The sequence below is a fragment of the Eulemur rufifrons genome, chromosome 23 (genome assembly GCF_041146395.1).
Source record: "Eulemur rufifrons isolate Redbay chromosome 23, OSU_ERuf_1, whole genome shotgun sequence".
In the NCBI taxonomy this organism is placed as follows: Eukaryota; Metazoa; Chordata; class Mammalia; order Primates; family Lemuridae; genus Eulemur; species Eulemur rufifrons.
In genome coordinates this window covers 10,668,232-10,694,268 of record NC_091005.1, presented here as the reverse complement: position 1 = coordinate 10,694,268, position 26,037 = coordinate 10,668,232, and the positions used below count along the sequence as shown (strand labels likewise).

The 26,037-nt window shown below is 38.8% G+C and overlaps 1 protein-coding gene across 3 annotated transcripts; it reads left to right on the top strand.

Annotated features, from left to right (window-relative positions):
* Nucleotides 1-866: 866 nt before the first annotated feature.
* NAE1 (NEDD8 activating enzyme E1 subunit 1) lies at nucleotides 867-26,037 on the top strand. Of its 3 annotated transcripts, none has more exons than XM_069497795.1 (20): nucleotides 867-996; nucleotides 3,902-4,005; nucleotides 4,099-4,159; nucleotides 5,645-5,675; nucleotides 6,736-6,807; nucleotides 7,014-7,093; nucleotides 7,696-7,805; nucleotides 10,286-10,395; nucleotides 11,236-11,298; nucleotides 11,696-11,759; nucleotides 12,079-12,170; nucleotides 14,663-14,722; nucleotides 14,813-14,946; nucleotides 16,774-16,849; nucleotides 17,134-17,173; nucleotides 19,197-19,283; nucleotides 20,138-20,230; nucleotides 22,624-22,738; nucleotides 22,823-22,872; nucleotides 25,799-26,037. In XM_069497795.1, the coding sequence occupies exons 1-20, from the start codon at nucleotides 944-946 to the stop codon at nucleotides 25,906-25,908; spliced, it is 1,605 nt and encodes a 534-aa protein (XP_069353896.1). In that variant the 5' UTR covers nucleotides 867-943; the 3' UTR covers nucleotides 25,909-26,037. The 3 variants fall into 3 exon arrangements, with proteins under 3 accessions (XP_069353896.1, XP_069353899.1, XP_069353898.1); XM_069497797.1 differs by having other exon boundaries at nucleotides 903-996; nucleotides 3,902-4,012; nucleotides 4,097-4,159; nucleotides 25,799-25,990; XM_069497798.1 differs by lacking the exon at nucleotides 3,902-4,005.

Below are 26,037 nucleotides of genomic sequence, written 5' to 3'. Positions count from 1 at the left end.
GCTCTTTCCAGGAAGTGAAGGACTTTAAATTCCTCCTTGCTTCTGTGCTCACAGTCCTGCTCGCACCCCACCCCTGCTCTGCAACCTCCCCTGACCATTTCCTGTCCTTCACTTGACCAAACTGTCTAGCATCTGTGGCCTGCCATGACTTCCCGGCCTCCTAGAGATGGCACCTGCTATTCCTCCGGCTTAAAACACCCTTCCATCCCCACACCACATGAAACATTTCTGGAGAGGGGGAGTGGGTAAGGTTCTTCCGTGCCCCGCTCCGCACCCTGCTTCCCTCTATTTAGAGGAAGGCCACACTGTCTGGTAAGTGCTTGTTTACTGTTCTTCTCTCCTCACAAGACTGTGACGTCTTCAGGAACAGGGCTGGGGAGCAGCTAGCTTTTGCGGCTCAAAACAGGCCCTTAGTGGGGGCTTTTGATGAGAGGATGGAAAAAATGAATGAAAAATAACGATCATCATAATGAGTTATTATTTATACAAGATTTTGTGTGAGCCTGGCCCCGTGTATTCAAGATCTCATTTAAGGCTAAAAGACACCTGTGACCGAGACCCATTTATCCCCATTGCACAGGTGAGCAAGTGAAGATTTGCGAGGTAAAGGGCAGATCTCACAACAAGTGGTTAAAATCCAAGTCTGCCTGATTCCCAAGCTCGAGTCCCTCACGGTTGCTGCACGGACTGAAGGACGAACTCGTCGGCTAGCAGGGCTGGGGAATCAGGGCAGACAGGACGGCCAATTCCAGCCCGGCTCCCCGCGGCGCCGCGCACGCCCGGGCCTGCCACTGACGCGTGCGCAGTGCAGCGGCGGCGCCCCCTGCGGGCGGCGCGCAGGAGGCCTTGGCGGCGGCGGAGCGCCCAGTGCGCTTGCGTGCGTGTGGAGCTGGTGGCGGCGCTCGGTAGGAGCTCTGCTGTTCTCCGCGCGGCGGGCGCGGCCATGGCGCAGCCGGGGAAGCTGCTCAAGGAGCAGAAGTATGACCGGCAGCTGAGGTGAGCTGGGGCTCACCGAGCCGAGGGCGGGCCGCCGGGCTTCTCTGCGTTCCGGCCGGGCCTAAGCGCCCGGGTCGCGCGGTCGGGCCTTCCTCAGGCCTCCAGCCAGGCCGGGCCGGGCCGTGCGGGGCGCGGGGACCTGGCGCTCTCGTCTCCCGCCAGGGGCCGGGGTGCTCCGCGAGGGCCAGGACCCCCCTTCCTTCGAGGGGCGCGCCCCCCAGCGGTGTGCAGTTCGAGGGGTGCGGTCCCCAGCATCAGCCGGATCGCTGGGGCGGCCACCGGCCCCTCCTCGCTGCACCGGGGCTCCTCGTTTTGCAAAATGGGGAGGATCGGGAGGACCCCCTCCTGGCCGCCGAGAGCGGCACCGAGTGTTAGGTATTGTTGTAAGCCAGCGCTGTCCAATAGTAAGGTAATGCTTGTCTCATGCAAGCATTGTCTTAGCATATATAATTACAAATTTTATAGTGGCCGCATTTAAAAGGCAAAAAGAAAACAGGTGAAATTAATTTTATAATATGATTTATTTAATCCAGTATGTCCAAAATATTGCCATTTCGACACGTAACCAGTATAAAAAGTTATTGAGATAATTTACTTTCTTTTTCATACTGTCTTAGAGATACGGTATTTTATACTTACAGCACATCTCAATTAAGACTGGCCTCATATCTAGTGCGTAGTAGCCACATGTGGCTAGGGGCGACCTTAATGGACAGTGCAGGCCTAAACTGTCAGACCAGTCCTTGGCTGCTTCCCCACCCTTGCCTTTTTACCTTGCACTTTATTGAGCATCGTCTTTGTGTTGAGGCAATGGAGGTAACAAAATTCCTCTTTCATGGGAAGAGGGAAGGGGAATCAGGACAGACAAGAGAAATTATAGTACGTCCCCAAGGACTGGAACATCCATTTGCACCAGCAGCTTAGTGCTATATTGGGGGGGTTTAGGCACTCAATTGTGAGAGCACCGTTGAAGGCAACCATGTCCTCTGTTTTACACGTGGGGAAACTGAGTCTTGGAGAAGTTAGTTAACTTGCCCAGAGTGCTCCATGTTTTTGAGCCAGGATGTAAACTCAGGACTTTCTGGCTTTTTAAGAGCTGGTACTCAGTCACGTTGCTCTGTTTCCAAACTTTCAGGGAAAGAAACAAGGTGACAGAGCCCTTATGCCCAACTTAAATTTTCTTGTAAATTCTTGGAGTTCTTTTGTTTTGAATGTAGATATAGCCATATGTGACAGAACTGAGATGATAGTTGAGATTAGTAAGCAAATGTAACAAAAGAGGGTTTTTGCTGAGTCCATTGCATTTAAGGACCAAACTTTACCTTTCATAGTGGGAACTGGTTACTGGTTTTGAAGTGTCAGAGGGAAGCAGTTAGAAGCAAAGTTGTTTGGCCAGGCAACAATCAGCAAGGCCCTGGCTCTCCTTAGTTAGGCCAGCAAAAGAGTAGAGAGGCTTGATTTCCTGTATGCCTCTTCTTGAAACGTGTTACCTAGAGATGCACCGATATTCTTTTGTGGGGGGGTGGTTTTTTTTTTTTTTTTTGGAGTTGGGGGGTCTTGATATATTGCCCAGGCTGGAGTGCATTGGCTGTTCACATGTATGATCATAGTGCACTGCAGCATTGAACTCCTGGGCTCAAGCAATCCTCCTGCTTCAGCCTGCCAAGCAGCTGGGACAATAGGCACATGCCACAGTGCCTTGGCTTGAGGTGTACCAGTATTCTTAATTTCGGTCTTTAACTACTCAAGCGTTAGCATTTATCAACCAAATATGTCAGGTGTCTTCTGTGTGTCCCACTTTCATGGAAAAACAGATGCTTATCGTCCATCTGGTTCTTTCAGGCTCTTCCTCCATTTATTTGACAGCTGATTAGTGATCACCTACCATAAGCAAGGCACTGTGCCAGGCACTGGGGCTCTAGTGGTGAATGTAGGGGGTGGTCTGGGCCCTTACGGAGCTTATAGTGGAGTGGAGAGATAGATGCTTAGCAAATAAAGGAACCAAATGAGGCAGTTGCTTGTGATGTGTTCAGGAGGACATACTGGCTACACAGTAAGGGATAATCTGCTTTAGATCAGGTGACAAGGAAGTCACATTAAAGTCGATCAGTTCTCTGGGCTGCTAATACCTATCTGACTATGGCAATTCTCTAATGATATGAGCTCTTGCTATATACTTCTTATACTGACAAGAAAAGATAAATTAGTTAATAGGTTTTCTGAGTGAAGGTAACCACATTGGCCCAGATGCCATGATACGTGTCTGATCATGTACCTTGCCTTGTTAATACGCTAGTGTGAATCAGGTTATAACATGCATTCTAATTCTTACTACATCTTTGTGTTAATGTATGTATCTGTTAATCAGGCTTTTAGAATGTTCATTGGTGTTAGATTTTAAAGCACTCCTGTAGAAGGTGATGTGAATCTTTTCAGGTGATTAGTTTTTTTGGTAAAGTTTTTGCTCACTGTTGCAGATGTCACAGTGATAAGCCGTATGTCAAGATCTTAAATGCCCTGGATCCGTATAACTTAAGAAGAAATGAAATAGAGAACAGATGAGGTTTTAAGTCCAAGACACTTCTTTAATGTTAATGAGTATATCTAAAGACTTTGTGTTTTGTAAGTTGTCTGGTTTGAAAGAGTAATGGATAAAGAGCAAGATGGCCAAGTTTCTAGTTCGGATTTGACCCTGTCCTGGGCCCCCCAACCATGCAGAACATCAGCCTGTCTGAGTCTTGGCTTACTTCACTGTGCAGTCCCTACAATAACATCTGTTCCTGTATCCCATGTTTGCTGTGGTTATCACATCTATGCAAAAACACTTGACAGATTACTGTTCAAATAAGAAAGTTGTATTTTTATGAAAGTTTTGAAAATGTTGAATTTGTGTCTTGTTTTGTAGGCTGTGGGGTGATCATGGGCAAGAAGCTTTAGAATCTGCTCATGTTTGCCTAATAAATGCAACAGCCACAGGAACTGAAATTCTTAAAAACTTGGTACTACCAGGTAATGTAGTTTTTTGGTTGTGTTCTAAATTTACTTCTTTAAGGTTTTTCCCTAGACATACATATTCTTGACTGACTCTCTTTTGTCTCCCAGGTATTGGTTCATTTACAATTATTGATGGAAATCAGGTCAGCGGAGAAGATGCCGGAAATAAGTATGTTCTATTCTTTTCAAATGTATACATGTTAGGGAAGGCCGTGCACTGTCATGGGACGGCAAGTCTTGCATCCTAGCTTCACCTCAATCAGGGTGACTTGACTGTCTGGTGGATATCATCCTTGTATTTGGGATTATGGGGAGAAGAAAATGAGTTTATATAGGTAAAGTGCTAGCACAGTATCTGGCAAATAGGCTGTTAATAAAAGGTACGTATCGTTACTGTCTTAATTGTTATTAATACAAAGGAATAGTCATTATTCCTTCATTTGTGAAATCTGGACACTTTCTAAACCCTTGCATTGATTCCTAGGTGTTAGTATATAATTAACAATAATTGTATTTTTGAATTATAAGAATAAAAAAACAATACTTTTTATTTGTAGTCTCTTTTAAGCTTAGCCCTGGTATATCTCTTTCTGTACTGTCTCTATGAAAATGCTGTTTTAAAGATGACCTGTGTATTCTTTAATGATTGTCATATTTAGACTTTGAGAGGATTCCCAAATTTGGATTTGAAGTTCACCTTTTCAGAGACTTGGAGTCTGGGATCTCTCGTTGTATGTGTCAGCAAACAACAATGCGTAAATATAAGGAAAGCCAGAATTCAGTTCATATTTAGTTTTGATATCTGTTTTTCGGTAGTACAAGTTTCTGCTATCCACAACACAGGCCTTTTATTGATATCTATCAAGAGAAAGATTTGTTATCTTTGTTTATTTGGTTGGTTAGGGCAGGATGTCATAAGAATAAGGTTTCTTTTTATGGAGCCATTAAGCTTGTGCTGAAAAATGGCACCCTGACTCTGATCAGCAGCCTCATATCTGGGCCTCAGGATGTGTTGAGGGTATGTGTAGGAGGAAGCCTGGGTACATCTGTTACAGTTACCTGCAAAGACAAATGGTTCAATACAGCAAGGGTTGTGCATGGAACGCTGGTTCTAGGCAGTGCTAGTAACTGTTAAATGGGCCAGTGATCAAATGAGTTTGGGAATATGTCAAATGAAGTTAAAATTTCTTTGCCATAAAACTTTAATATCATATATATTATTTATATTATGAATTTCCAAAAGAGAAATACAGCATATGGTGTTTCCCTGTTTTTGGCCAAGGCGCCTTTTTTCTGTCAACATCTTGTATACATTGGGAAACATTGATTTATTAGCCTATTTTTTTTTTCTTTTTTTAAATTTTTTCTAGAGACAGGGTCTCACTGTGTTGCCCAGGTTGGTCTCAAACTCCTGACCTCAAGCTATCCATCTCAGCCTCCTAAAGTGCTAGAATTGCAGGCATGAGTCACCACACCTGGCCAATTAGCCTATCTTTGTTTATAAGTTTCATCTGATTTTCTTCCTCCAGGAAGACTATTACAATCTGTAATCAAATATATTTTGTTTTGTAGTATGAATGAAATATACATGCCATTACAAACAACTTTTCCTTTAGAGTTAAATCTTAATTTTTTTTTATTCTGTCCGCTTTAGTTTCTTCCTTCATAGAAGCAGTATCGGCAAGGTAAATAATCATTTTCTTATAGAATATAGTCGTGTATGAGCATCTAGTGATGTCACTATTTTATTGCTTGAGAAGTTTTGACTTTATTTTTTAAAAATTATCATGGGTACATAATAGTTGTAAAAACGCTTTGACTTTAAAAGATCTTGTTATTTCTCAGAGAAAAAACTTAACTAATTTTTCTAACCTTGCAAATCTTTATATGTTTGGTAGTTTAAGTCTTTACAAGTCTGTGTATTTACATTGTATCGTGTATTTTTTTTTTTTTTTTTTGAGAAGTCTCACTGTCACCCAGGCTAGAGTGCTGTGGCGTCAGCCTAGCTCACAGCAACCTCAAACTCCTGGGCTCAAGCGATCTGTCTGCCTCTGCCTCCCTAGAAGTTGAGACTACAGGAATGTGACACCATGCCCAGCTAATTTTTGTTTTCTATTTTTAGCTGCCTGGGTAATTTTTTCTATTTTTTAGTAGAGACAGGGTTTTGCTCTTGCTCAGGCTGGTTTTGAACTCCTGAGCTCAAGCGATCCTCCTACCTCGGCCTCCTGTATCCTCTATTAAAGCTAAATCTTGGGTAACATTAATATTCAGAGAGTGGAGTATTCTGGTTAACAAAATTTTTAATGAAGAGTTAGCCAGAACGTTCTTTATCTTTGTATTTCAAATTGAAAATCTTAAAACCATATTCCTTAACTTAATGCAATGTTCCCAATGGAATTGAATGTTACTTTAATGATTAACCACTCTTGTACAGGATTGCAGATGTGGGAGGTTAGAGTGAGTCTGAACTTGATCCAGGATATCCCTGCCTGCTACCCAGAGTTTTTTGGTGATTTGCCTAATCAGAAAAGTAGCATGCAAATAATGTGGTCATTTTATAACTCTGGATAATAATGGTTTAGCTTTAAGTAATATTCTGGTTGAGTCTTCGTTTAAACACTTTGGGAAGCAGAGTGGTATGAAGTTTGGATACTTTTACAGTGTGTTTGCCTGATCTGTAAATTGGAGAATTATGTTGTGACCAAGTTTTTTCTAATTCAAGTTAAATGCTTTGTTTTTAAAAAGAACCGAGCTCAAGCTGCCATGGAATTCTTACAAGAATTAAATAACGATGTCTCTGGAAGTTTTGTGGAAGAGGTATATATGTATACACGTTATTATGTCTGTGCTGAAGTAAAATTTTTTAATAAGGTCCTAGAAATTTAGAATTTTGAATCTTTGTATCATTTATGTTTAGTTGGAGTTGGACTTGTTGCCTCATTTGTTCTAAAATATCTTAACTATTTCTGCCATGTTTAATGTGATTGTGAAATTGTTGGATTTTTTTCCCCTGTCCTATTTAGAGTCCAGAAAACCTTCTAGACAATGATCCTTCATTTTTCTGTAGGTTTACTATTGTGGTTGCAACTCAGCTTCCTGAAAGGTAAATTTTTATGTTAATATGTTTTTATTTCAATTTTAGATTTGCGTAGTTTTATTTTCTCTGCACTAAGATATGGTTTTAGAATTCTTAAAGTCTATGGAAACCTTTAATTTGAATCTCTTATACATCTTCTAGCATTGAAAAGATGGGGAAGAGAAAAATACAGAGGTGTGAAGCTTTTTTGGATGTATTAAGAGCAGTTAAAATTGGTTACTTTTTAGTGATTAAAAACTAGTTAGAATTGATTATAGGAATTATTTGGGGTTGTGTACATGGGTTTTGTAAATATTTTTCTCTATCATGGAAATGTTTAAAAAGTGTCTTTCATTAAAATTCTGCCTTAAACAACAGACTAGAGTTTCATGTCCCTCTAGTCCAAAAGGTATACTGTCTTTGAAACTACAGCCTTGTGGAATTGCTTGGTTTTCAGTGTATTCTTGACCTGCTTATGTAAATGCAGTAGATATATCTTTGCATTTATTATTTAGTAAGACATTTGCTTTATTTTAAGACATTTTCATGTTTAGCACATTTCATGTTTGGCATATTTCCATTGTTTATGTTCTTATTTATTTTGCTTTTTTTTTTTTTTTTTTTAACAGTACATTACTACGTTTAGCAGATGTCCTGTGGAATTCCCAAATCCCTCTCTTGATCTGTAGGACATATGGATTAGTTGGTTATATGAGGATCATTATAAAAGAACATCCAGGTAAAATTTGGAGCATATGGGCTTACTATTGGTTGCTTTCACTACAATTTTAGAAACCTGACAATTCAGAAAGTCAATTTTAAATTACAAAGAAAATTTGTGGCAGCACATCTCTGGTTATGATTCAAAGTGATAGACTGAAGGATAGGTTTTAATCTACTGTTTCCTTTATATAGTGTTATAGAAGAATACAAAGCAGGAGATACAACAGGTACAGCTTTGTCTTATTAGGAGACCTAGCATCTATGCAAGTACCTAGCATTTTTTGTCCCTAACACACATAGGGCTTGTGTGGCTGCCACAGGAGTGAGCTGGGTCACCTTGACCCATAGAAGTCACCTTTTTCCCTACCAATCTTTTATCCCATTCTCATGCAGGTTTCAGATTCCCTGGGACAGGTGCAATTTCACACAATAAGCAAGGCATTTACCTAACTGCTTTTCCCGAAGAAACTGTTATAGAAGACCAAAGTCATAAATAGGCAGACCTGCATCAGCTCAGGGTTGTTATTGGCCCTTTACTTATAAAATTTTAATCTTAGAGCATCATAAAATTTTCTTTCGGTACTCTAACAATGCTCTTTATTTACTCAAGAAAGTATTTATTTTGTGCCAACTATGAGTCAGCCGTCTTCTAGGGCAATGGTAGCCATTGGCATTGGTAGCATCACTGAGGAGTAGTATCTGTGTGGGCAGTTAGGGAGTGCTTGTTAGGATAAACTTCTGGCTGCCGGTGGTGGGCCATTTAAAAATTGTAAGTGGGAGAGTGACAGGGTAAAAATTTTATTTTAAATGGGTCACTCTGAAGTTGAGTGGAGAATGAATGGATTTAATAGGGCAAAGATTGGAGGTAGGGGTTGCTGTTAGGAAATTTCCAGTGGTCTAGGTGAGAGAGAGAGAGACAGAGCCTCTAACTTGAGGGAGAGGGGGCAGATAATAATGAAGGTTAGCATTGCTAGCTCTGTACCTGCCTTTATGTGGATTATTTCATTTACTCTTTCTAAAAACTTTATAAGGTATTTCTGAAATCAGAAATGCTCCACAATCCACATTTTTGACATATGGTTCAAAGGAAATACTCACTGGGACATTTTAGATTTCCTATTTTTGGATTAGGGTTGCTCAACTGGTATGCATTTAGAAGTCTGTGTTTTTACACTGTATCTTGTATTAAAACTAAATCTTGGGTAACGTTAATATTCAGAGAGTGGAGTATTCTGGTTAACAAAATTTTTGACTACGAGTTAGCCAGAACATTCTTTATGTTTGTATTTCAAATTGAAAATCTTAAAACCATATTAGTTAACTTAATGCAGTATTCTCAATAGAATTGAATGTTGAACTTTAACGATTAGCCACTTTTGTAGAGGATTGTAGGTGTGGGAGGTTAGAGTGAGTCTGAACTTGATCCAGGATATCCCTACCTGCTACCCAGAGTATTCTTCAAATATTGCAAAATCTGAAAAAACCAAAATCCAAAACACTTCTGTTACTAAGCTTTCAGATAAAAGATACTCAGCCTGTGGATACTATTATATATATCTGCTTTTACAGGTGATGCTGAGGCAGAGAGATTAAGTTATTTGCCTAACGTCACATAGTTAGCAAGTGACAGAACTGGGCCTAGTTCTAATTACTCACTGAAATTGTGCACTCTCCCATACTTCCCCATGTAGAGAGCAGTCTACAGAGTGAGATTAGGAAGTGAGGAGTGACTGATGTTGAGGCCAAGGAATCAGAATGTCAAGGATAACCATCAGGTTTCTAGAGAGAGGGTGAAGTAGACAGAATGTTGTCTGTTGAAGACTACAAGACGAGGAACGGTGGGTTGTTAGTTGTTATCTGTATATATACTTTGTCAATTGTGAGCTTTTCCAATTATAGGAACAAATTCTGTTCTAAAGGAATCTCAGTTTTACTAAAACTTATAGTCCACTTAAGATTTGTGCATTTTACTATATATAAATTATACCTTAATAATACAGTGGGGAAAAAAAACCTCTAGGCTTTGTGCCCATTTAAAAATTAAAGAGGCCTGACATGGTGGCTCACGCCTGTAATCCTAGCACCCTGGAAGGCCGAGGCCGGCAGATCGTTTGAGCTCAGGAGTTTGAGACCAGCGTGAGACCCCGTCTCTACTAAAAAAAAAAAAAAAATAAATAAAAGGAAATTAGCTGGACAGCTAGAAACGTATATAGAAAAAATTAGCGGGGTATGGTGGCGCATGCCTGTAGTCCCAGCTACTCGGGAGGCTGAGGCTGTAGGATTGCTTGAGCCCAGGAGTTTGAGGTTGCTGTGAGCTAGGCTGATGCCATGGCACTCTAGCCCAGGCAACAGAGTGAGACTCTTGTCTCAAAAAAAAAAAAAAATTAAAGATTTTTCTCTGCTTGAGGTACCACGATTTCCTAAGTTACTATTAAGTAGTGTATTGCCAGCAGTATTGCTAAAGAATTAAGTTTATCTTTTGGAATTGTTTCACAGTAATAGAATCTCATCCAGATAATGCATTAGAGGATCTACGACTAGATAAGCCATTTCCTGAACTGAGAGAACATTTTCAGTCCTATGATTTGGAGTGTATGGAAAAAAAGGTTTGTAGTGTGTGTAACCTTACATTTATAGATAGATGTAAAACATTTTTTTAACCTAAGGTTTTTGAATTATACCAAAATGAGAAAATACTATAAACCTCCATATCCTGTCATCCATATTACATAGTAAAAACATTTTACCTTATTTATTTTCAATAAATTTTCCCCCAAAGTTAAAAAAAAAACTTTATTGAAGGAAAGTACATATACTGAACATATCTGTATAATCATGATGCCGGTCAAGAAATTGGACATTAACATATCCCAGAAGCTCTCTTTATGGCCATTTTTTAAACAAATAGATGTACTTTTAAAAATAGTTTGAATTTGGGGTGTTTGTAAAAATTGATTCCTCTTGAAATCTGTTTTTAGTGTTTGGAAATTACCAAGGCAATTATATATTTCATTATACAAGTAATATTTGTAATAGACTATATAATTTAAAGAGTACATATATTTTTCCCACTTACATGTTAATGAAAAAGCAGATGTTTATTTGGTTCATCAGAAAACACAGACAGGATCTTTTTTACTCTAAGATTGGTATCTGAAATCAAGAGATTCAAGCTATGTTTTCAGGTGGCAGTCTTTGAGACTGTTTTCTTGCTGGTAAAATCAGGACAGTTATAGTATAAACTTGATATATCAGGGTTAAATTGGACACTGCCTCTAGAAAAATTTATAAAGCAGTTTTTATTAGGCTAGTTTATTTTCCTCTATTCATTATTCTGCATATATTAAGAGATGATCATAAATATTGTTGAATTTGTTGAAAATGAGATGATGTAGTGAAGAATTAACTAATACTGACATTTTCTTTGATTTGTCTCTCATTTTTAGGACCATAGCCATACTCCATGGATTGTGATCGTAGCTAAATATTTAGCACAGTGGTATAGTGAAGTATGTCCTTTTTTAAAAAAGAAATTCTGTATGTGACTGTGTTTTCAATTTAGTACTAAAGATTTCCTTGGAGGGCAATGGGATAATAATTTTTTCCTTGTAGGGTTGTAGGGTAAATGGATTCTTTTAAAATTTAAATCTAGCAGTTCCTCTTTTGATACTGGTATTTTTATTAAGAAAATGAAATTTGAATAAATGTCATGATGAAACTGGAAGTGGGGAATGAATGTAGATAAATGGCCCACGGTTTCTGCTTTCTGTCGGGTGAGCCTCGGATTTCACTTAGGTATATATTTGTTGATGAAATCTCATGTAGCGAATGGGGGAAACTTTGGACTCTCAATTTCCATATTTTGAGTTTTTATAACTAGATTTTTAAAATTTTTAACCAATTTAGACAAATGGACGAATACCTAAAACGTATAAAGAGAAAGAGGACTTCAGAGATTTGATTAGACAAGGTAATATTATGGGATGTGATTAAGTATTGTATAAAGTTTGAAAAGAAAATTGCTTAAAGCAAATGTTTATTGGATTTCTGTTAACAACTTTGTCAGATGATGCCATCATGAGCTTTTATTTTACTTTTCCTCTGGTGAGGTTAAGGAGCCACTCCTTGTATAGTTTTAAGAAGAACTAATGATAAACCATGCTTCTTCTTAAGGTTTATTACACTGATCTTCCCTGCAGAATCTGACAAAGTTATTTCTATAATGTTGGGGGAATAGAGGAGTGAGAAGAAAAGGGCATTTGTTTGCTAACAATTTCCTATTTTAATAGGAATTCTAAAGAATGAAAATGGGGCTCCAGAAGATGAAGAGAATTTTGAAGAAGCTATTAAAAATGTGAACACAGCACTAAATACAACTCAGGTATTAAAAGAGTTGCTGAAGGATTTATATAAGCAAGTTGTTTTCTGAAGTCCTCAGATGTGAAATAGTTGATTATAATGATTTATTTATTTATTTATTTATTGAGACAGAGTCTCTCCCTGTCACCCAGGCTAGAGTGCAGTGGTGTCATTGTAGCGCACTGCAACCTCAAACTCCTATGCTCAAACGATCCTCCTACCTCAGCCTGCTGAGTAGCTGGGACTATAGTCAAGCACCACCACAACTGCCTATTTTTTTCTGTTTTTAGTAGAGATGGTGTCTCGCTCTTGCTCAGGCTGGTCTCCAACTCTTGCCTCAAGTGATCCTCCTGCCTTGGCCTCCCAGAGTTCTAGGATTACAGGCATGAACAACCATGCCCAGCCTATTTGAGTTAATATTTCCTAAATGTATAGTTAGAAATAAATATCTCTGATATATAATAGCTTGAATCTTGTTTTAAGATTCTGTGTTGTCCCTGTTAAAATATATGTCAGTGCTTCAGCATATGATAGTGATTCATTAATTTATAGAAATTATTTAAAGTACATGATTTGTGTATAGTAACAGCTGGGGGGTAGAAATTATATAATGAAGGTGATATTTTGCAGGTCCGAAATACTGTTGCCTAAAAAGCTAAATTCTGTTACCCTGCATTTGCTTCAGACAGTAATTATTTGGATATGATGGAAGGTGTTCTTAATGACATTATATACTTTAACAATTGTTTGGAGGATAACTCAGATGCTTTTTGTTGTTAAAAGTCTGACCAGTGGGTTTTGGGAGAGCTTTGGAATAACATACCTGATAGTTTAAGTTAGAATTTTCTTATAATTTAAAACAGTAAAAATACTGTCTTTCAAGTTAGGAAAACACTTAAGCTATCATTACCAGCTTTTTGGAGACAATGAGGCAGTGTTGCGGAGTGATTAAAAGTATGTGCTTTGTGAATCAATTTTCTGGGGTGATGAAAATTTTCTATATTTGCTGTATTTACATGATGGTTAAAAATACGAATGTATAGTTATCAAAATGCATTGAATTGTACATTTAAGGTCTGTGCATTTCACTGAATATAAAATTTACTCCAATTAAAACCAAGGTTCTAGTGGTTGGGGGACAGTAAACTAAACATATAAATGCACAAGTTGCTATGAACAAAATTAGACCAGAGCAAAGAGGTGGGGCATGATGGGGAAGAGGCGGTCTGGAGTTGGGAGGCAGTTTTAGATAGGGGGCTGAGGAGACTCTCTAAGAAATATGCTTAAACAGAAGCCTGAGTGAAGTGACATGCAGCTATCTGGTGGAAGAGCTTTTGAGGCTGAGGAAGCACATGTGCAAAGGCCCTGACATGGGATGAAGCTTGACCTTTGTTCAAGGATCAGTAAGAAAGCCAGTGTGATTGGAGTGAAGAGAAAATTGGGCAAAGTGGTGGGAGGGATTTGAATTTGGAGAGGCAGAAAGGGCCAGACCATAACAGGGCCTTGCATGTAGGCCATTGAAGCATTTTGAGCAGGGGAGTGGAGTGATCCACTTTGTATTCTAAAAGATCATTCTGACCCTTGTGAGGAGAATAGAATGTAGGGGACTGGGAGTGGAAGGAGAGAGACTAGTTGGAGGTTACCACTGAGAAATTTCTTTTTTCCACACAACAGTAGAATCAAAGCCTACAATTAGTAGAGTTTTTATTAATGTATGATGAGCTTGCTAGAAATAAAATTACTTAATTTGACTACTTCGTTTTTGTCAGAGTAGTTGTCTCAACAGTCACTAAAAGGTGCAAGGGTTTCAAATTTTGGACAAAGTAAAAGACCATGAAGGACTACAAATCTGGCTTGGTATTAAGGTCTATAACTATATAAGATGATTTACTTGGGCTCCTTTTTACCTCATTTATGATGTAAGAGAATAGGTTTTTCATGCTATCAACAGTGGGCAGGAGAGGACTTTCTTCCATTCTTTCTTTCCCCATGAAATCTTCATATGGTACTGATTCTAAATAAAACTTTAAACAAATCAGAAGTTTATGTTTGACTACAATTTGAGAATTCAAAGAACTTATTTGAAGAGAGAGCATTGAAAATAAAGATGCAGGCCAGGCACTGTGGCTCACGCCTGTAATCCTTGCACTCTGGGAGGCCAAGGCGGGTAGATCGTTTGAGCTCAGGAGTTTGAGACCAGCCTGAGCAAAAGCGAACCCCCGTCTCTACTAAAAATAGAAAGAAATTAGCTGGCCAACTAAAAAATATATAGAAAACATTAGCCGGGCATGGTGGCGCATGCCTGTAGTCCCAGCTACTCGGGAAGCTGAGGCAGAAGGATTGCTTGAGCCCAGGAGTTTGAGGTTGCTGTGAGCTAGGCTGACGCCACGGCACTCTATTCTGGGCAACAGAGTGAGACTCTGTCTCAAAAAAAAAAAAAAAAAGAAAGAAAAGGAAAGAAAGATGCGCAAATTCTTAATACTGTATAACTAAATGTTTTATGTTCCTTGTTAGATCCCAAGCAGTATTGAAGATATATTTAATGATGATTGCTGCATAAATATCACCAAACAGGTAACAGCAACAAAAGTAAAAATAGTGCTGCCTAAACCTTTGGGTCAAAATAAAATGCCACATAATTTTAATTTTTTCTTTCTCTTTTAGACTCCATCATTTTGGATTTTAGCTCGTGCCTTAAAGGAATTTGTGGCCAAAGAGGGCCAAGGAAATTTACCTGTTCGAGGTACAATTCCTGATATGATTGCAGATTCTAGCAAATATATAAAACTTCAAAACGTGTAAGTCACTGTTTTTAAACTGTATAACAGACAAAATCTGATTATATTAAGAGATAAACATGTTATCATCCTATCATAAATCAAATGAAAGTTTATTATAACCTTCTTGCTTTAAAAATAAGCTAAAGAACTTAGGGAACAGATGTTTGTTTTTTAGATTCGAAGCAAAATTGAGTGGAAAGTACAGAGAGTTGCCACATACCCCAGGAGGCAGATTTTTTTCTTTCATATTTCATGATAAAACCTAACATTTGATTGCTTACTCTGTGCTATGAACTATTCTATATATTAACCACTTTAATATATATATATATATATAAGCTTCACAACAGCCCTATGAGAGAGTTACTGTTATTGTCCCCATTTTATAGGTGAGGAAACTGAGTAACTTATTCAGGGTCAGATAGCTGGTAAATGGCAGAACCAAGATTTAAACCCTATGAAACCCAGCTCTAGAGCTTATACTCTTAGCCATGGCCCTTCTCTTGCCTTTTATTTGTAACTTAAAACCATGAAGGCTTTAGGGTTTTTTTTTTTGTTTTTTTTTTTGTCAGTTGTCTGATCGTAGTGCACTGTAACCTCAAACACCTGGGCTCAGGCAATCTTCCCTCCTCAGCCTCCTGAGGAGCTGGGACTAGAGGCACATGCTACCATGCCTGGCTAATTTTTTTTTTTAATATATAATTTGTAGAGATGGGAGTGTCGCTATGTTGCCTGGCTGGTCCCAAACTCCTGCCCTCAAGTGATCCTCTTGCCTCGGCCTCCCAAACTGCTGGGATTGCAGGCATGAGCCACTCTGCCCGGCCAGGCTTTAGTTTTGATGAATTTTTTTTATCATTAACATTTCATAATTTATAGAGTCTGTGACTATAGATAGGTATCTGCTATCCAGATATCACTAACCTGAATCCAGGCAGAATGTTGTAGTGATGGGTCTCAATGGATAATAGCTTTGTGTAGTTGAAGCATGGTGCTGATGGATCCAGAGCTGCTGGTGTGGTTTCCTCAGGACCCAAATAATGTCACAGAGATCTCTGTTCCCCGGGCAGATTGTACTCTTCATTACCATCACCATCTAAAGAATCTTGGTAGCCTAAGTTCAACTACATAACACTTGGAAAAGGAGAGCTGGCTGTGGTGGCTTGCACCCATAATCCCAACTACTCAGGAGGTTGAGATGGGAGGATTGCTTGAGCCCAGGAGTTTGAGACCAGCTTGAGCAACATAGTGAGCCTCCATCTCTTTAAAAAAAAAAAAAAAACAAAAAATCTTGGGAAAGGTCAATTGAAGATAGAAGTATGATCTTACTTGGAAGGTAGTGAGCTTAAACGCTGATCATTTGTAGAGGGTGAAGTGTAAATAGACCTAAAGAAAAGTTTTATGTGGATTTGGAGATGGACAGGTTTAATTTAACTTTCCTTGGACTTGACTTCAAGGAGATAAGCTGTGTTCTTCAGTAGGCTTCTCTAACAGAGGATCTGAGAAAATACGTTACTGAAGAACAAGACTTATCTCCTTGAATTTCCTTCCTTTTCATGAGAAAATACAGGTCTGACAACGTGTGAAATGTGCAAATGGCAAGGAAATGCTACCAGCAGCACCTGTGAGTAGCTGGGACTCTTTCCAGTGTTGGTGAGAGACTCGGAGCCTATTAAAACCCAGGCTCCCTCTAACAGCACCCAACTTAAAACCTGCTCTCCTAGAGGGATACATGTTGTCAGACCTGTATTTTTTCATGAAAAGAAAGGAAATTTTTTATTTCATGGTGATGATTGAAATGTTGCTAATTTTAAAATGTGTTAATAATAACTTTTTGTTCTTTTCCAGTTACCGTGAGAAAGCAAAGAAAGATGCTGCTGCTGTGGGTAATCATGTTGCCAAATTGTTGCAGTCCATCGGCCAGGTAAGCTGCTGGGCACACTGTGCCTTTGATGGCACGTCTCCATCCGGGCCTGAGCACATAACTCCATCCAGAAAGTGTTTAGAGGTAGAGGGCATGGCAGTGATTCTGTGCTGCTCTAGCGGGAGCCCTCACTTGCCTGCCTAATGGGAGGGCAAGGTGTTTCTAAAGCACTCTCTGAGCTCTTGGAGAAAGCCTCCCCATCTCACAGTGATTGGCTTTGTGCTTCACCCTTTGTTAACCTTCTCTTTTAAACTGGAGCAAAACCTGCATTTATCTCTTTACAGGCACCAGAGTCCATTTCAGAGAAAGAATTAAAATTACTCTGTAAGTCCCCTTGAATTAATTTCCTTATTTTGCTTGATAAAAATGTGCCACAGGGAATGTTGCCAGGAATTTTAAATGGTTGAAATTTTAAATTTTCTATTGTCTAAATGATATAGAGATACATAATTATTGGGTAAGGTTTTTTTCTCTCATAGTATCATAAATGGAGAGAGTATTTTAAGACTGGGTTGGAGGCAGAGCAAACTTACCTATGGAAGTGCTAAAAGGGCGTGAAGGTCAATTAATTGAACATTGTCATTAATACAGAATTCTTGTCAGCTTTTAAATTTTAAGTAATTTGGGAAATTTTTCATCTCAAGACTTTGGGTATGAAGTTTTAAGTCATATATACATTTACAATATTGGTTTAATTATTCATTTTGATCTGTGTTAAATGGCTGTAAGAATTTTGCTGTCTAGTTTCAGAGTGGTTGGGCTCCTTGAGGTCTTCTTAGTAACTCCTCAGTAAGCCAAAAGCATTTTCTTTTATTTAAGGAGTCAGTTTCAGAATAATGAAAAACCTATTTTACATGCCATCTGAAGATTTTTTTCCCTGTAGCTACTCTGCTGTCCCTAGTTCCTGTAGAATTTTATGTTTTGCATGCTCCTCCTCCTCAAAATACATTTATCCAAGCTTTCCATTTCGTGACTTTTCCACAATGCCTGTTTAGGCTTAGTTATAGTGTTTTGTTCTGCTATTAATCTTGCACCTTGCTTCTGCATTAGTGTTTGTTCTGCTAGATTATATGATACCAAGGCCGGGCGAGGTGGCTCATGCCAGTAATCCTAGCACTCTGGGAAGCCGAGGTGGGAAGATTGTTTGAGCTCAGGAGTTCGAGACCGGCCTGAGCAAGAGTGAGGCCCTGTCTCTACTAAAAAAAAAAAAAAAAAGAAAGAAAGAAATTAGCTGGACAACTAAAAATATATAGAAAAAATTAGCTGGGCATGGTGTCACATGCCTGTAGTCCCAGCTACTTGGGAGGCTGAGGCAGAAGGATTGCTTGAGCCCAGGAGTTTGAGGTTGCCGTGAGCTAGGCTGATGCCACGACACTGCAGTCCGGGCAACAGAGTGAGACTCTATCTCAAAAAAAAAAAAAAAAAAAACACCAAAAAAAAACAAACCAAAAAAAGATTATATGATACCAAATTAAAAGTTGGATATTGGTTATTTAAGGGATTATTATTTTGTTCTGTCTACTTTGGGATATGTTTGAAAATTTCCATAATACAAAGTTTTTTTTTAAAAAAATCTTTAAAGGTATACCAAGAACAAATATATCACATTCTCTCCTTTAGGACTACTTATCCATAATAATGATGAATACTACTATTTATTGAGCCATATCAAACATTGTGCTAGGTATACAGTTTATACAGTTGTCACATTTGATCCACAGAATGACTCTAAAAGGTAAACAGTGTTATCCCCATTTTACATTTGAAAACTGATTGTCACAGAGGTGCCATCACCTTCTTATTCACAGTGCTGAACTGGTTGTAGTGTCACGACACAAATTTTTTTTTCCTTTTTTTTTTTGAGACAGAGTCTCGCTCTGTTGCCTGGGCTAGAGTGCCGTGGCGTCAGCCTAGCTCACAGCAACCTCAAACTCCTGGGCTCAAGCAATCCTCCTGCCTTAGCCTCCCTAGCCTCCCGAGTAGCTGGGACTACAGGCATGCGCCACCATGCCCAGCTAATTTTTCTATATATATTTTTAGCTGTCTGTATAATTTCTTTCTATTTTTAGTAGAGACGGGGTCTCGCTTTTGGTCAGGCTGGTCTCGAGCTCCTGAGCTCAAACAATCCGCCCGCCTCGGCCTCCCAGAGTGCTAGGATTACAGGCGTGAGCCACCGCGCCTGGCCTAGTGCCTTCTCTGCTAACCATTAGAGCCAAATAGAAGACATTTCTTCACATTCCCATGTCTTTGAAGGGTATACACAAAATTTCTTACTCTAAAGTGACTTGTGATTCCGAACATTCACCTGTCACGACCATTAATTCCATAACGTCTTTCCTGTGTTCAGGCAGCAATTCTGCATTTCTTCGAGTGGTGAGATGTCGATCCTTATCTGAAGAATATGGTTTGGATACAGTTAACAAGGATGAAATTAGTAAGTATACTAGCCATCTGCTGCTAGGTTAATTTTAATTAATTGAAAAGATATGACAATATTTTGTGTATGATAGTGTTGAGTGTATAGTGATAATATAAAAGATAATGTAAATATTTGTACTCTAATTTTATTCTATGAATATATCTAATTATAATTTATGTATGTGTTATATAAAACTTCATATGTACTTAAAATCATATTTAGGTCATTGCGTCTGTTGTATGATGTATATAAGTGTTAAAGTCAGGCCGGGCACGGTGGCTCACGCCTGTAATCCTAGCACTCTGGGAGGCCGAGGCGGGTGGATCGCTCGAGGTCAGGAGTTCAAGACCAGCCTGAGCAAGAGTGAGACCCCGTCTCTACTAAAAATAGAAAGAAATTATATGGACAACTAAAATATATATATACAAAAAATTAGCCGGGCATGGTGGCGCATGCCTGTAGTCCCAGCTACTCGGGAGGCTGAGGCAGTAGGATCGCTTAAGCCCAGGAGTTTGAGGTTGCTGTGAGCTAGGCTGAAGCCACGGCACTCACTCTAGCCCGGGCAACAGAGTGAGACTCTGTCTCAAAAAAAAAAAAAAAAAAAAAATAAGTGTTAAAGTCAGCATCTTACTACTTTAGTAGAAATTGTATGACTCCAGCTAATAGTCCATAGCACCACCAGATTATATTTTAATGTATCTCTTATTTTGTTATTTACTATTTGCTATTTTATTGTGGCAAATATACTTAGATTTTGTGGTAAAATTGTCTTACATCCTGAAACTTGAATATATAGTAAATTCATATGTTTGTTGTTTGTGTGTTGTGGTGATTTACCCAAATTATGCTGAATTTTTTTTTCCTTTTAGTTTCTAGTATGGACAATCCAGATAATGAAATAGTGTTGTACTTAATGTTACGGGCTGTTGATAGATTTCATAAACAGCATGGTAGATATCCAGGTAAGAGTAGCAATTGAATTAACCAGATGTAATAAAATCTTGAATAAACATTTAAATTGAATTGAATGTGAAGGTGTTCTCAGGGTGTCTATGCTTGAATTTCACATTGTAACAAATTACATGTAGTTCTCCCCAGAGAAGAGCTACCATTTGTTTTTTAAGTAACTATCTGCAAGTAGTATTTTGTTCTAAACTATTACAGGGGAATATTGGTTGAATGCTTATAGAAGGATTCAAGCTTTTTTTTTTTTCCTATCAGTTTCCATAGTTTGCTACTAAAACTCACACTGAGTATAATTTAGTGGAATAGGAAAGCCACAAGAAGTATGCCAGTGACTTCTGAACTCAGAACTCTGATCATGTAGAGATTTCTTTGTTTAGTATCTATTTTTTATCATCTGTACATGTAGTCATTGGAGAATTGGCATAATTTCAAAAATGTATGATTGCTCAGAATATCTTTATTCTTGATTATAGTTTTAATTTTGCAGAATTACTGCATAGCAACACATTCTAGGGGTGTCATAAAACCTGTTGTGCCAGCTGATGTAGTATGTCCCCAGAGTTTACAGTCTTAATGAACAAGCTTACCAGAAGAAAAAAAAGGAATAAACACCAAATGTGTATTGCTTAATTTGTATTATTGGTATTTGATTAGAAGGTATTTTGATTGTGTGTTATATAACAAACCACTTCAAAACTTAGTGGTTTAAAAAAATAAATTATCTCTTGTGCTTTTGTGGATTGACTGGGCTCAGTTAGGCAGCTGTCATTGGGGAGTGGGGGTTTCATGTAGTTGCATAATGCCTGGGGCTGGAGTCATTCTGAAGGCTTGACTTAGACATCCAAAAAGACGTTTTCACTCACGTGACTGGCACCTTAGGATAGCGGGAAAAGCTGGAGGCTGATCAGGCATCTCTCTTCACATGGATAGCCTGGACTTCCTTTTAACATGCCAGTATTAGGGTAGACTTCTTTCATGGTGGCTGGCTTCTCCAGAGTTAACATTCCAAAAGACCCAGGTGGAAGGTACAAGGTTTTTTATGTCCTAGCTTTGGAAGTCACACAGCATCACTTACGTTGTGTTCGATTGGTTTTATAGGGCCAGCTTAGATTAAGAATGGGAAGGGGGATTACACAAGGGCATGAAGGGGATGTTTATTGGGAAGTAATTGTGGGAGACTTTAAACTTGGGTTCTAATCTAAGCTATATCACTTACTGTGATCTTGAGTAAGTCACTATTTTCCTCCAAGTCTCAGTTATCTCATTTATGGAGTGGCCCTAATAGTATCTAATCTTGGATTGTAAGGGTTAAATACACAATGTATGAAAACCACTTACTACACTGCTTAGCACCTTGTAAGTGCTTGGTAAAGGGCAGGTAGTACTATTATAAGGAAGAGTAGGGATAGTAGTTTTTAAACCAGAGGGGTTAAAAAAATGTTGATTTTTTTTTTTTTTGTAATACCTGAATATCATGTTAATTTTATTTTTCCTTCCAGTAGTAATAATAGCTTACCTTTGGAGACATTACAGTTTAATCATTAAGAATTGCCTGGGCTTATATCCTAGTTTTGCTATTTATGAGTTAAGTAGTTTTGGTTTACCTTAGTTTTCTGGTCTGTGAAATGGGAATAATTGTTCCCACATCATAGGGGTGTTGTGAGGATTAAATATATATAAGGAAGCTGGGTGCATTGGCTCACAACTGTAGTCCCAGCTACTGGAGAGGCTGAGGTAGGAGGATTGCTTGAGACCAGGAGTTCAAGACCAGTCTGGGGGACATAGTGACCCTGTCTCTTAAATATATATGTAAAAAAAAAAAAACATATATATATCTATCTCTATCTGTAATACTTAGAACAGTGTCCAGCATCTATTAATGCTCAGTAAATGTTACCTATTATTATAGCTTTATGTCCTCAGTGTCATTTAGTCTCTTAGAAATGGACAATAAAGACCATAATTTTTTTGTTTTTTAGAGATGGGGTCACACTCTGTCACCCAGGCTGGAGCGCAGAGGTGCATTTGTAGCTCACTTTAACCTCTAACTCCTAAGACCGTAAGCTTTATAAAATATGAATAGGACATTCCTTTTCATTCAGCTCTTTTATCAAATAATTATTGAGCACTATGTGCCAGATACTCTTCTAGACACTGGGTATGAAGCAGTGGACAAAGACTTATCATACTTGAATTTTTACTAGGTTTTAGTTGGTCTCTTTGTTTATAGGTTCTTGATATTTCCAAATACTTGTCTCATACTTTCTATTATTTTTGTCTTCAGTTTCCTACCTGTTTTGACTAGAACACCTGAAACTGGATTAAATAAAGGAAGTAGCCATAATTTTGAATAACATTTATTTTAATGAAAATTAATTTATATTTTTAGGGGTGTCTAACTATCAAGTTGAAGAAGATATAGGAAAGTTGAAGTCTTGTCTCACTGGCTTCCTTCAAGAATATGGCTTATCTGTAATGGTGAAAGATGATTATGTCCACGAATTGTAAGTATTTTTTAGGGCATATAAGAGAGAAACCCTGCCTGTCCTAAGGCCAATATAAATGCATGTCTCCATCCTTTCTTGTAGCTGCCGATACGGAGCTGCTGAGCCACATACCATTGCTGCATTCGTGGGGGGTGAGTTCCATACCTGAGAAGACTGTCAGCTGTTGTTACATAGTACAGTTACTATTTTAATATGAAGCTTTGTTGTCTTGGCTATTTTAGCTGTTTTAATTAGGTCAGTGAAGCAGGGTGTTATATTGAGTTTAAGATTATTCAGTAGCCCCCATACTGGTCTCCCTGCCTTCCATCTGTCCCACTGCCATCCATCTTAAACTCCTGAAGAGTCATTAATCCTTCTAAGCCTAACTCTGACTGTGTCCCTCAGCTAACCCGCTGCCCCATCAGTACATATATACACCCTACAACGGGCCTCAGAAAACAAGTCCAGGGACCTTAGCTTGACATTGAAGACCTTGTGTTCTGATTCCACTCAGCCTTTCTAGCCTTGGTTTCATCAAATTACTTGGTTTTCCCCGAGAAATGTCCTTTGATTTCCTGTTCCTAGATCTTTGCTCCTCTGGATCCATTTGCCTTAAAACCCTCTATTTCCTACGTTTCGAAAACCTACCTGTTCTTTGAGGCATAATTCAAAAATGCCATTTTTCTTTTTTTTTTTTTGAGACAGAGTCTCCAGGCTAGAGTGAGTGCTGTGGCGTCAGCCTAGCTCACAGCAACCTCAAACTCCTGAGCTCAAGGGATCCTCCTGTCTCAGCCTCCCGAGTAGCTGGGACTACAGGCATGTGCCACCATGCCCGGCTAATTTTTTCTATATATTTTTAGCTGTCTATATAATTTCTTTCTATTTTTAGTAGAGATGGGGTCTCGCTCTTGCTCAGGCTGGTCTCGAACTCCTGAGCTCAAACTATCCGCCCATGTCGGCCTCCCAGAGTGCTAGGATTACAGGCATGAGCCACCGCGCCCGGCCTCAAAAATGCCATTTTTCATAAAAACTTCCTTTACCTCCCTCCCTTACTCTGCTTCCTCCTTGTCTCAGTCAAGGGTGCTATAACAGAATACCATATACTTATAAACAACAGAAATTTATTTTTCACAGTTCTAGGGGCTAGAAGTCTGAGATCAGGGGGCTAGTATGGTCAGGGTCTCACGAGAGCTTACTTCCTGGTTCAAAGACAGCTCTCTTCTTACTGTGTCCTCATGTGGTGGAATAAATGACAAGAGAACACTCTGGGGTCTCTTTTATAAGGTCACTAATCCCATTCATGAGGGCTGTACCCTTATGATCTAAGTATCTACCAAAAACTGCACCTCCTATCACATTGACCAGGGTTAGGATTTCAACATAGGAATTTTGGGAGGACACAAACATTGAGTCCATAATACCTCTCCAAAAATATTACTCTCCTGCCTTTGATCTCTTATACACTGAGCTATTTGCTTGTGACATTTTCCTTCTAAATCATTAATGTTTTGAAGGCAGATCCAGGCCTGATTAATATTCAGAGTGTTAAAGATATAAACGAATAATACAGACCTAAGGAAACTCTTCTAAGCAAATCCAAATTAAAGCTGGTTCTGGAAAATTTATTTTAAACTAAAACCAAGTCTCTTTTGCCAAAATAGCAAAATAAACTGCCAATTCACAGAAAAGGGCAAGCTATTTAATATTATTTATTCATAGTCAGTCCAGATTCTAAGAAGAGACACAGCCAGAGAGGTTAGATGACTGCATGCTTTGCCTATGAGAAAAAAAAGTATAAATTGAAGGGTTTTTTTTAACATCATTTTGCACAATGCCATTATATCCCCTCACTTCGAGGCACCTCTGCAGCTCCTTGACTCCTTGACTGCCCTATTTAAAACTGAGCCCCTCATCTTTTGAACTCATGTCCCCTTTTTCTTCTTAGCACTTTTGGTCAATTGACATACTATACATTTTATTTATTTATCTCTCTCGCTGCTAAAAAGTAGCATGAGGTGAACAGATTTCTATTTTTCTCTACTATATCCTTAGTGCTTAGAACCATATCTGGTGCATTATTGAGTCTCAAATTTTGCTAATGAGTATTTGGGAAAGAGGAAGCTTCAGGTTATAAAAGATGGAGACCTTTTTTTCTTGGTAATTTTTTGCTTTTTCTTTTGTTTTGAGTAGGTGTAGCAGTCTAGCAGCATTTAATATAGATCCTTCTAAGTTACAAATATATTTATATATTTCTCTTTTATTATAAAAGTAAAACACACAAGGTAAAATTCAAATGCAGCAAAAGGGTGTCCTCTGAGAATCTTTTATGCCAGTGGGTATCCTTTAAAAAGTTTGATCAACCATACTACTGGTTTCCTTTAATAACATAGTCATTGAGAATTGTAGTCTTTGATTTTTGAATGACTCAGTAAGGCAACGGTCCCCAACCTTTTTGGCACCAGGGACCAGTTTCACGGAAGACAATTTTTCCACGGAAGACAATTTTTCTACAGATGGGGGGTGGGGGGGATGGTTTTAGGATGATTCAAACGCATTACATTTATTGTGCAGTCAAACCTCTCTGCTAATGATAATCTGTATTTGCAGCCACTCCCCAGTGCTAGCATCACTGCCTCAGCTCCACCTTAGATCATCAGGCATTAGATTCTAAGGAGCACACAACCTAGATCCCTCACATGTGCAGTTTACAGTAGGGTTCCACCTCCCATGAGAATCTAATGCCACCGCTATCTGACAGGAGGCAGAACTTATGTGGTGATGCGAGCGCTGTAAATACCGATGAAGCTTCACTGGCTGGCTTGCCAGCTGCTCACCTCCTGCTGTGCAGTCCTGTTCCTAATGGGCCACTGACCAGTATCGGTCCTCTGGTGGGGGGGGGGGTGGTGTTGGGGACTGCAGCAATAAGGTAACTGTGTCTCAGTTACCTTATTGCTGTGGCTCACTCGCAAACACATTTGGTTTGGGAAAGAAAAGATTTCTTTTATTGAATTAAGTATTTTTATGTAACTCTTGAAATGTACTCTTCAAAGTTTTGCTTTTCTCTTTTTTTCCTTGCAGGAGCTGCTGCTCAAGAAGTTATCAAAATAATCACCAAACAATTTGTAATTTTTAATAATACTTACATTTATAGTGGCATGTCACAAACTTCTGCAACTTTCCAGTTGTAGGGTCAGCACCCTGTGTAGCTTATTGATTGAAAATGTACTCGCCTTCAGGTTGTGCTTTAGTCTGTAAAATTCTGCTAAAGGAGAGCTGCTAAATTGTTTCCTTAATAAAAACATTTTTCTCATTTGTAA